The sequence below is a fragment of the Pecten maximus genome, chromosome 3 (assembly GCF_902652985.1).
Source record: "Pecten maximus chromosome 3, xPecMax1.1, whole genome shotgun sequence".
Lineage (NCBI taxonomy): Eukaryota > Metazoa > Mollusca > Bivalvia > Pectinida > Pectinidae > Pecten > Pecten maximus.
In genome coordinates, this window is record NC_047017.1 from 10,908,263 (window position 1) to 10,920,682 (window position 12,420).

Here is a 12,420-nt window from a genome sequence, read left to right on the forward strand (position 1 = left end):
ACTGTACTGTTAATTAATACTGTACTGTTAATTAATACAGTACTGTTAATTAATACTGTACTGTTAATTGATATTGTACTGTTAATTGATACTGTACTGTTAATTGATACTGTACTGTTAATTGATACTGTACTGTTAATTGATACTGTACTGTTAATTAATACTGTACTGTTAATTGATATTGTACTGTTAATTAATACTGTACTGTTAATTGATATTGTACTGTTAATTAATACTGTACTGTTAATTAATATTGTACTGTTAATTAATACTGTACTGTTAATTGATATTGTACTGTTAATTAATACTGTACTGTTATATTAATTGATATTGTACTGTTAATTAATACTGTACTGTTAATTGATACTGTACTGTTAATTAATACTGTACTGTTAATTAATACTGTACTGTTAATTGATATTGTACTCTTAATTAATACTGTACTGTTAACATGATCCAATATACTATACCTAAGATCCTGATCCTGATTATCAACATTAGCTATGGTACAACTACTAATGCTATTTAAAATCTAACCTTTCCTAATAAGATTAACAAGAAAAATCTTTTAAGATGATTAAGAAACCCTTTCTTTGCCTGGTCATGGAGTGCAGATGATAAACAGATCCTTAATTGACCTGGCCTTGGGTTGCACCCCTGATAAAAATGAAATACACATGAGAATGATATAGAATTTAATTTACATGAAAACTGAACTTTTCATTTGAAGTTGATTTAAAGTTTCAAATAGAATCCAGTACTTCCGATGTTTAATAACTGTAATATATACCGTGGATATGATACATATTTCTATACATTGTATTTGTGTTAAATTGACACAAGTTTCCATCCTTGATCTGGAGGAAATATGGTAAAGAAGATAATATAGTATATTACTGTAGGTGATATAAAGGTTACAATGTTTTCATTGGAAGATGAAAAATATTTACGACTAGAGAACTTTAGTCATGTAGTAGAAATGTTATATAATATCAATCTGGAAATGAGATTTTATTATATTGATTCTGTCTTCAACAGTTAGATATATTTCGGCCACTAGAGGACCAGGGACCATTTGACCTCATCCTGCACAAGTTTACAGGCCTGATGGTGAAAGCAGAGGAGGGCGACACAGCGTCACTCACAGTCTTACAAAATGTCAAGGTAAGGTCAAGGTCGTATGTATCAAACAATGTCAGGTTAAGGTCACTCCTCATACACAATGACAAGTCTAGTCAAGGTCAGGGTATCAGTTGCCGTACATAATGTCAAGGTCAAGGTCTCTGACGCGACTAACACACTACAATTTGATTGGTTAAGAAAGGCCAAGGTCTCTGACGAACACACTACCTTACAGAATGTGAAGGTTATGGAAGGTCAAGGCCAGCCTACTAGACTGTGTCATGTGTGGCTTACATTTAGCGGTAGTGAGGTCAAGGTAATATTTACAGCAGTATTAATGACCTTCAAGACCACTTAGGATCTAACCCTTTCATGAAACAAACAATACAGGTAAATGTATTTCATAGATGTTATAATTTATTTGATAAGTTTTCTAGAGACCAAAAGTGATATATTAAATAATGTACGTGTACATTGTAAACCCAGTAGAGCTACGTCATCAGTTTTAGTTCCCCTGACCCGGCCATTAGACCATTTTATATAAAACGGTATCTGTCTCTATATAATGTTTCTACAGATAGTTACACAGACAACATAGCTACTTGATAAATTCTTGTTCACTTTTCTGTTAAGAAATCTTTTATCAGAGAAGGAAGAAATAGAATTGAACAGATATGAGATCTTTTATCAGAGAAGGAGGAAATACATACATTAGTTACTGTCCATTGCTGTGAACAGGAGTATTATGTACACCGAGCTTATTATCAGGACTGATTGTAAATGTGAAGGATTTTGTTTGTCAGTCCAGTTTTATTAGTTAACTTCAATAAGTTAGTAAGGTAATATCGAGGATTTATCAGTATAACTTTACTTTGGGGGACATGTTTGTTTACATAGTGTCTGGAGGCCATCACCGATGTCATATCACGGCTGTGATGTGTTTGATCAATACGATTATGTATTGTCACTTACAGTGTCGCATGGGCCCTCTAAACCCACCATGAGCCAGCCACACCTACCTCCCACCAACTGATCCGCCCATGACGTCATCCTCCCACATACTTCTGTTTGACTCTTGTTTGTGTGTTTTTTTTATATGCTACTGATTTACAGCCGAATGTAGAAAGGAAAATTAAGAGAAAAGTTAAATTATTTCGTAAGGATTTTTTTTTACTCTAATACTGACCACTGCTGGTTATACAATGTTTATCAAATAAATGTGATCACAATAATACGTAACAATAATGCAGACTTTACACTTCTTTTTTTGGTTTTGGATAATTAATTGATTCAGCCTAAAGGAATACAGGTCAAGGGTTTACAAGGGGACACTACTCCATTCTAATGACAGGATTGTTAAGGGAGACTTGATATACACTACTCCATTCTATAATGTCAGGGGACTGATATACACTACTCCATTCTATAATGTCAGGGGACTTGATATACACTACTCCATTCTATAATGTCAGGGGACTTGATATACACTACTCCATTCTATAATGTCAGGGGACTTGATATACACTACTCCATTCTATAATGTCAGGGGACTGATATACACTACTCCATTCTATAATGTCAGGGGACTGATATACACTACTACATTCTATAATGTCAGGGGACTGATATACACTACTCCATTCTATAATGTCAGGGGACTGATATACACTACTCCATTCTGATGTCAGGGGACTTTATATACACTACTCCATTCTATAATGTCAGGGGACTTGATATACACTACTCCATTCTATAATGTCAGGGGACTTGATATACACTACTACATTCTATAATGTCAGGGGACTGATATACACTACTACATTCTATAATGTCAGGGGACTGATATACACTACTCCATTCTGATGTCAGGGGACTGATATACACTACTACATTCTATAATGTCAGGGGACTTGATATACACTACTACATTCTATAATGTCAGGGGACTGGTATACACTACTCCATTCTATAATGTCAGGGGACTTGATATACACTACTACATTCTATAATGTCAGGGGACTTGATATACACTACTCCATTCTATAATGTCAGGGGACTTGATATACACTACTACATTCTATAATGTCAGGGGACTGATATACACTACTACATTCTATAATGTCAGGGGACTTGATATACACTACTCCATTCTATAATGTCAGGGGACTGATATACACTACTACATTCTAATGTCAGGGGACTGATATACACTACTACATTCTAATGTCAGGGGACTGATATACACTACTCCATTCTATAATGTCAGGGGACTGATATACACTACTCCATTCTATAATGTCAGGGGACTGATATACACTTCTCCATTCTATAATGTCAGGGGACTTGATATACACTACTCCATTCTGATGTCAGGGGACTGATATACACTACTCCATTCTATAATGTCAGGGGACTGATATACACTACTTCATTCTATAATGTCAGGGGACTGATATACACTACTCCATTCTATAATGTCAGGGGACTGATATACACTACTCCATTCTATAATGTCAGGGGACTGATATACACTACTCCATTCTATAATGTCAGGGGACTGATATACACTACTCCATTCTATAATGTCAGGGGACTGATATACACTTCTCCATTCTATAATGTCAGGGGACTGATATACACTACTCCATTCTATAATGTCAGGGGACTTGATATACACTACTCCATTCTAATGTCAGGGGACTGATATACACTACTACATTCTATAATGTCAGGGGACTGATATACACTACTCCATTCTGATGTCAGGGGACTGATATACACTACTACATTCTATAATGTCAGGGGACTGATATACACTACTCCATTCTATAATGTCAGGGGACTCGATATACACTACTCCATTCTCTAATGTCAGGGGACTTGATATACACTACTCCATTCTATAATGTCAGGGGACTTGATATACACTACTACATTCTATAATGTCAGGGGACTTGATATACACTACTACATTCTATAATGTCAGGGGACTTGATATACACTACTACATTCTATAATGTCAGGGGCTTGATATACATTACTCCATTCTATAATGTCAGGGGACTTGATATACACTACTCCATTCTATAATGTCAGGGGACTTGATATACAATACTACATTCTATAATGTCAAGGGACTTGATATACACTACTACATTCTATAATGTCAGGGGACTCGATATACACTACTCCATTCTATAATGTCAGGGGACTGATATACACTACTACATTCTATAATGTCAGGGGACTTGATATACACTACTACATTCTATAATGTCAGGGGACTTGATATACACTACTACATTCTATAATGTCAGGGGACTCGATATACACTACTACATTCTATAATGTCAGGGGACTCGATATACACTACTCCATTCTATAATGTCAGGGGACTGATATACACTACTCCATTCTGATGTCAGGGGACTTGATATACACTACTACATTCTATAATGTCAGGGGACTTGATATACACTACTACATTCTATAATGTCAGGGGACTGATATACGCTACTACATTCTGATGTCAGGGGACTTGATATACACTAATACATTCTATAATGTCAGGGGACTGATATACACTACTACATTCTATAATGTCAGGGGACTGATATACACTACTACATTCTATAATGTCAGGGGACTGATATACACTACTCCATTCTATAATGTCAGGGGACTCGATATACACTACTCCATTCTATAATGTCAGGAGACTGATATACACTACTACATTCTATAATGTCAGGGGACTGATATACACTACTCCATTCTATAATGTCAGGAGACTGATATACACTACTACATTCTATAATGTCAGGGGACTTGATATACACTACTGCATTCTATAATGTCAGGAGACTTGATATACACTACTACATTCTATAATGTCAGGAGACTGATATACACTACTACATTCTATAATGTCAGGGGACTGATATACACTACTCCATTCTATAATGTCAGGGGACTGATATACACTACTCCATTCTATAATGTCAGGAGACTGATATACACTAAAGACTGTGATTTTACTGCTGAGATCAGCAGAATTTTCTACCTTGTTATAAAATGATTTCACTATCAAGTACACGATCAGGTTGTGATGTATAGTTATAGTGTAATATTCTGATGTTTACCTGAGATAAATTTTATTTGAGTGTTGTCACTGAAAATCTTTGTGACAGGTTTATATTATAACACACTTAAAGCACTACTTATATATAGGTGGCAATAAAATTCAGATTTATGATGTAAGATTATAACTTTATCAGTTTTCTACACTAGACGTCAGATAAACTTGATTTATTACATTTTTACCAGTGAAATATCAAAAAATTATTCATTCTATAAAAGTGATATTTTTCACTAGTGATTTGACCAATCAAATTAATGATTAGAAAATACCAAAATAATTGACCAATCAGAAAGCCCAACATATATATGTCAGCACCTGGACACGACAGGGGGAACTACTTTTTTTTGTTTACAAATTATCGCTGTAGGCCTAGTTAGCATACGTGGTAGGTTTTTCGTTGATAAAAAATGTAATAAACAGAATATCTAACAGTGTCTTCAGTAATACCAAATATATTTCACTCGTGTGGCTAATATTTTGAAATATTATATTAGCCCCACTCGTGAAATATATTTGGTATTACTGAAGACACTCTTAGATATCCTCTATTTATTTCTAAAGTAAGAGATTAAAATGATTAGTTGCTTGAGGAATAAATTGAATGAACAGAGAAAGAAATTATAAATGTTGTCATGTCATTATCAACTTTAGTTATCTTTAAATTTCATTGCATCTCGAACCGCGGCATCCTAGGTGAAAGACGTGTGTGTTACCACTGTACCACCCGACCACCCAAGCCTGTATAAGAATCACCTACAAAGGCTGCAATTCATTACACACACTAAAAGGCTGGTATTTGTACCAATGTTAAATTTTAATCAGAAGTGCCCTTCGTTTATACAATAACAAAAATCAAAAGGATTATATTGGCAAATCAGTGAGATAAGCAACACCTTAATGGACTTTCCACTTTCCCAGAAAAAAACGTATTACAATGTATGTGTACTGAATAGGGGTAGATGTACTAATGCTGAGCCAAGTAGTCTGGGATGTGTGTGTGTTCATGTTCAGTGAAGTTTCATACAAGTTGGACTAGTGTTTACTAAAGAACCTATTACCTGTACAGGTTGGAGATCGATTGATCTCCGTCAGGGACTGATTATCCATAATAAAATTCTCATTGAGATGAAGCCCAGTCAATACGAGTTAACAGAGAGGATCATCCTGTGACTGAGATAAATTGTAAGCATGCTATATTCGACTGGCAATAAGCCCGGGCCTGCACAGCAATAAGCCCCCTCCCCTTTCTATCAAATGTTTTGGAACTAGGCCTGCATATGGTAATAAGCCCCTGCTAATGTCAAATAAAGGTCAAGGACTCAGTCTCAATGTCAAGTACAGGTCAAGGACTCAATGTCAAGTACAGGTCAAGGACTCAATGTCAAGTACAGGTCAAGGACTCAGTCTCAATGTCAAGTACAGGTCAAGGTCAAAGACTTAAAAGTCTAGCAGCAAGATTTTCCTGTCCCATCAGTTATCTAGCTGTAGCTTATTAGTGATAAGATCTAGTTTTCTCATTGGACAGAAAAGATAATTCCCAGTTATGACCATAAGACAAGAATTCTGTTCTCACCCATAAAGATAAAAAATATTTTTACTCAAGGTAAAGTTAACAAATATCCTTTTGGGGCCTCAATTTAACATCAATATATCTGTATGTAGGTGAGGCGATATAAGTAGCTAGTTAAGTCTGTACTGAATTCACATCTGATTGCATAATATACTTGTTACAATGTGAATACACAATACAATGTAGATCGTGGTATGTAAAGGTCAGAGTCATGGAATTACAAACTTATAATGTGAAATTCTAACCCAGGTGTGAAAAGGTGCAGTGTATAAAAAGTTATGGTTAGAATGATGTATATATCACTGCCACATCTGTCTTTAAATACACAGGACTTTTTTCTCACTAGTTTGGGAAAGGACTTTTTTGTCTCATTTTGGGAAGAAAATTGGTGATTTAGAAAAGATTTTTTCAGGAGTAAACTATAAATTTCGGGAATTTGGCTTAAATATGAAATTATTGGGAATATTAATGGCCACAAAAAGCAGCCAGAAAAAGCTGTGATACAGAACGTTAGATTGTGATAGATAACATAATTATGCAGTATAGTGTTATGTTGTGATAATTCATCAGGGTGATTCATAGTTTCCAGGTTAAGTGGCTGGTTTACAGTCAGATATTTACACCGGCAGTTTGTATAGAAATATGTACTCTGGTCAAAGGCTTGTGTACATGTGTATTGTTACATTATTCATACATATAAAATATGGACTGTTCAAATCTGTAAACAATCCTTATTATTGCTATTAAGTACTGGAAGGATCTCAAGCATAATGTGTTGGTTCCTTTTTTACTGGGTAATCCGATCAGAAAAACAAAATGGCCGACCGGTGACACATTGGTTTTTTCCACAGTTTTAGCTTGGTATCACTATTTGTTGAGACATATTACAAGAAGTATATTTCTCAAGCTTGAAATGTATAGGCTATATACCATCAATAATTAGTTTTCCCCATTTCCATTTACTTTTGAGTCAGATCTGGAAAACAAAATGACAGAGAGCTGGTGGCCATCTTGGATTTGACAAATGAATGTTTAGTTCTTTAAAAAGTTTTAGAACTGATCATGACCGGAAAATAAAAGAAGCTTGAATTTTGGATACCTCATATGTCCACAAGACAGGTAAATGTTAAGTTAGTAGAGGGAAGAAAAACACAGAAATAGATTTGAGTATAGTAGATTTTGAAATCCAAGCTCATAAATATTGTAGATGTGTAGTGTGTCACATGTGTTAATTGTTTTTATGAACATTCCTAAATTCTTGGTTACCATGGAATTTGTAGTTTGTTGTAGATGAATTCTTGTATAATTAACACTGAATAACAAATAGAATTACATTGAAAATTCACTTAATGATGCACTAGATACACTGATATCAGTGATTAAAAACCCTGGTTCTTTTAGGAAAACTTTTTATTGAAGGTGTTTACTATAATCAAAAATTTGTTTTAATTAATGGAAAATATTTCCATACAGCAGTTACACATTTCTGGTAATTATTCTTGTGGTGCAGACAGGCTGTATAAACATTATGTATATACACTGTCATGTGTAAAATATCACAAGTATGACAAGAATCTCTGTAGGCTTCATTAACAGTTTGACCTGTGGAACTCATCAGAGCTCTAGTCTAGTTAGTTTACCGGTTTTATAAGAAATTCTGGATCAAGGGAGTTCAAACCAACAATATTTTAATCCTGGCCTTAAAAAATGTGTGCTGAGACTTAAAAGAATTAAATGGATATTGAGATGCAGTTAATATATACACTGTATATATAAAGGACAAGAATTTTTACTAAGTATACCATACCAAATGACGATGGGTTTATTACCTGGCAATGAGTAGTGCGTGGACTTATTACAGGGTATTATAAGTAGTTGTCAGGCTAATAAGTATTGCAGGACAAAAAGTGGCTGGTTACCAGGGCCCAGGTGTCCAAAAGGTGTAGGCTAATCACATTTTAACAACATTTTTCAAATCCTGATATAGTAATTTATGGTAGAACTAACTTGACAAAACTTAATGAAATTCTGTAATTCTTAATTCTCTTCCAACTGGCATAATTTAAAGATGCTATACTCACAGGTTTTGAAACAAATTGAGAAATGAAATGTTCACTAATCAAGTGATTAAGCTAATCATCTTTTGAACAACTGGGCCCTGGTATGAGGTTATTATCAGATAAAGACTCTGTATATTACATATTATTATTGACCACTAAAAAACTTTGGTGAATTATACTACTGACACAAGGATGCTACCTATGGAATCTTTCATTTTTAGAAACTTCTGCAAAATAACGAAACTTGTAAAAAAGAAATTAAACCACAGCTTGCATTGATGTTTTGTTAGTTAGTGATCTGAGTTTAGATTCTGGATAACAAAACTTCATAAGGCTCATTAAAATTGTATATAAGTGATATGTGTTACAGATTTGATGTGTAATTATATTAGAACTTGATCAGTTGGCCAATATTGTTATAGTTACTAGGATTTATTAAAACTTCTGATTAAGTTAATTTAAACTTAACATTTATCTGAAGTTTTAAAAAACTTTTTTTTCATTTGTGTTTTTAAAAACTAACAATACTTCAAACAATCTCTGGTTTCCATATTTCAATATCTTCACAACAATATAGACAAGAACTTTACTTATCTGTGAAAATCAGACTACCCGGTATGTCCGTGTATTTTACCATTTATTCTGACAATGTCGGTCACATGCAATTGTGTTCTATAAATAAGGAGATATCAATTACAAACTATATATTTCTGATTGAGAAGTCTTGATTGGAGGGTTTCTGGCAGGTAATAAAGTGTTGGCCTACCCAAAGTGTAAGGTCAATTGACTTAAATATACATTGTATACCGGAGACTTCTGGCACATTTCCATGTACCATATACTGTACACATTCTATAAATCATTGTAAATATATACTGTACTGTCCAAAATGTTTGAATACTGATGTTAGAGAAGGGTACCTGGGTGTTTTGTTAGAGAAGGGTACCTGGGCGTTTTGTTAGACGACATTATGACCAAATATGCACTCCTTCAACCTTTATACATTGTACAGGTATTGTGTTCAAATATAAAGGTTTCTTCATGGTTCTAAAGTCGTTGCCCTCTTTTAAAACGTGACCCATATTTTTTATTTATGAGTATATATACCAGGTCCTGTCTTTGTAATCCTGAATCTATTAAGAAGGAATGAGAAATGAAGCCTGAATCCTACGATCCCTAAGTTTTGAACTAAAGGGAGATAATTAATTCTTAAGTGGTCTGGGTTACCATCCTCTCAGAGTGCAGTCCCCGCCAAACCAAAACATTTTGAAATTATACACTTCATACATTTTTTATATGGTAGTTATATATACCAATACCCATACATATAGTAGTTACATATATACCAATACCCATACATATAGTAGTTATATATATACCAATACCCATACATATAGTAGTTATATATACCAATACCCATACATATAGTAGTTATATATATACCAATACCCATACATATAGTAGTTATATATATACCAATACCCATACATATAGTAGTTATATATATACCAATACCCATACATATAGTAGTTATATATACCAATACCCATACATATAGTAGTTATATATATACCAATACCCATACATATAGTAGTTATATATACCAATACCCATACATATAGTAGTTATATATACCAATACCCATACATATAGTAGTTATATATATATACCAATACCCATACATATAGTAGTTATATATATACCAATACCCATACATATAGTAGTTATATATATACCAATACCCATACATATAGTAGTTATATATACCAATACCCATACATATAGTAGTTATATATATATACCAATACCCATACATATAGTAGTTATATATATACCAATACCCATACATATAGTAGTTATATATATACCAATACCCATACATATAGTAGTTATATATACCAATACCCATACATATAGTAGTTATATATACCAATACCCATACATATAGTAGTTATATATATACCAATACCCATACATATAGTAGTTATATATATACCAATACCTATACATATAGTAGTTATATATATACCAATACCCATACATATAGTAGTTATATATATTATAAGATAGTGATGTCACCCGGTGATAAGATTATGATGTCATCAGGTGCTAAGTTAGTGATGTTACCAGCTGCTAAGATTGTGATGTTACCAGGTGCTAAGATTGTGATGTCACCAGGTGCTAAGATTGTGATGTCACCAGGTGCTAAGATTGTGATGTCACCAGGTGCTAAGATTATGATGTCACCAGGTGCTAAGATTATGATGTCACAAGGTGCTAAGATCGTGATGTCACCAGGTGCTATAAGATTGTGATGTCATCAGGTGCTAAGATTGTGATGTCATCAGGTGCTAAGATTGTGATCTCATCAGGTGCTTAGATTGTGATGACATCAGGTGCTAAGATTGTGATGTCACCAGGTGCTAAGATTGTAATGTCACCAGGTGCTATAAGATTGTGATGTCATCAGGTGCTAAGATTGTGATGTCATCAGGTGCTAAGATTATGATGTCATCAGGTGCTAAGATTGTGATGTCACTAGATGCTAAGATTGTGATGTCACCAGGTGCTAAGATTGTGATGTCACCAGGTGCTGAGATTATGATGTCACCAGGTGCTAAGATTGTAATGTCACCAGGTGCTATAAGATAGTGATGTCACCAGGTGCTAAGATTGTGATGTCACCCGGTGCTAAGATTGTGGTGTCACCAGGTGCTGAGATTATGATGTCACAAGGTGCTAAGATTGTGATGTCACCTGGTGCTAAGATTGTGATGTCACCCGGTGCTAAGATTGTGATGTCACCAGGTGCTAACAGGTGCTAAGATAGTGATGTTACCAGGTGCTGTGATTATGATGTCACAAGGTGCTAAGATTGTGATGTCACCTGTTGCTAAGATTGTGATGTCACAAGGTGCTAAGATTGTGATGCCACCAGGTGCTAAGATAGTGATGTTACCAGGTGCTGTGATTATGATGTCACAAGGTGCTTTGATTGTGATGTCACCAGGTGCTAACAGGTGCTAAGATTGTGATGTCACCTGTTGCTAAGATAGTGATGTCACCAGGTGCTGTGATTATGATGTCACAAGGTGCTTAAATTGTGATGTCACCAGGTGCTGAGATTATGATGTCACACAGTGCTAAGATTGTGATGCCAATTTCACAAATGTCATTTTTAGATGTATATGACTGATTTATCAATATTACAAAATTGTATGTATAGTGAGACCATTGGATCTTAATTGATAGTAATATTTGTGTGTTTTAATTTTCAGGACTACATCAGGTGTCACCCTACCTGTTTATTGGTAGACACTTTCGATTCTCTGAAGAATCTTATCGACAGGAACGAACAATACAAAACACTGCTGAGGTGCCATCTACTCGATTCAGGTAGAAATGACCTTTCTTACAATTTCTGGATTTGGATTAGATTGTGATTTTGTTTTTGAGGGAGTGGACCTGCTTTTAATTTGTCATAATTTTGCTATTTGAGATGCTTTCCTGCCTTGAATGATTCTATT

General features: G+C 34.5%; 1 protein-coding gene across 1 annotated transcript in view; it reads left to right on the forward strand.

Annotated features, from left to right (window-relative positions):
- LOC117323184 (inositol-tetrakisphosphate 1-kinase-like) overlaps positions 1 to 12,420 on the forward strand; it is a 40,951-nt gene that overhangs the window by 9,741 nt on the left and 18,790 nt on the right. Inside the window, exons 3-4 of the mRNA XM_033878235.1 lie at positions 1,039 to 1,164; positions 12,172 to 12,289. Coding sequence (XP_033734126.1) covers positions 1,039 to 1,164; positions 12,172 to 12,289 — 244 coding nt within the window. The remainder of the gene's footprint in view (positions 1 to 1,038; positions 1,165 to 12,171; positions 12,290 to 12,420) is intronic.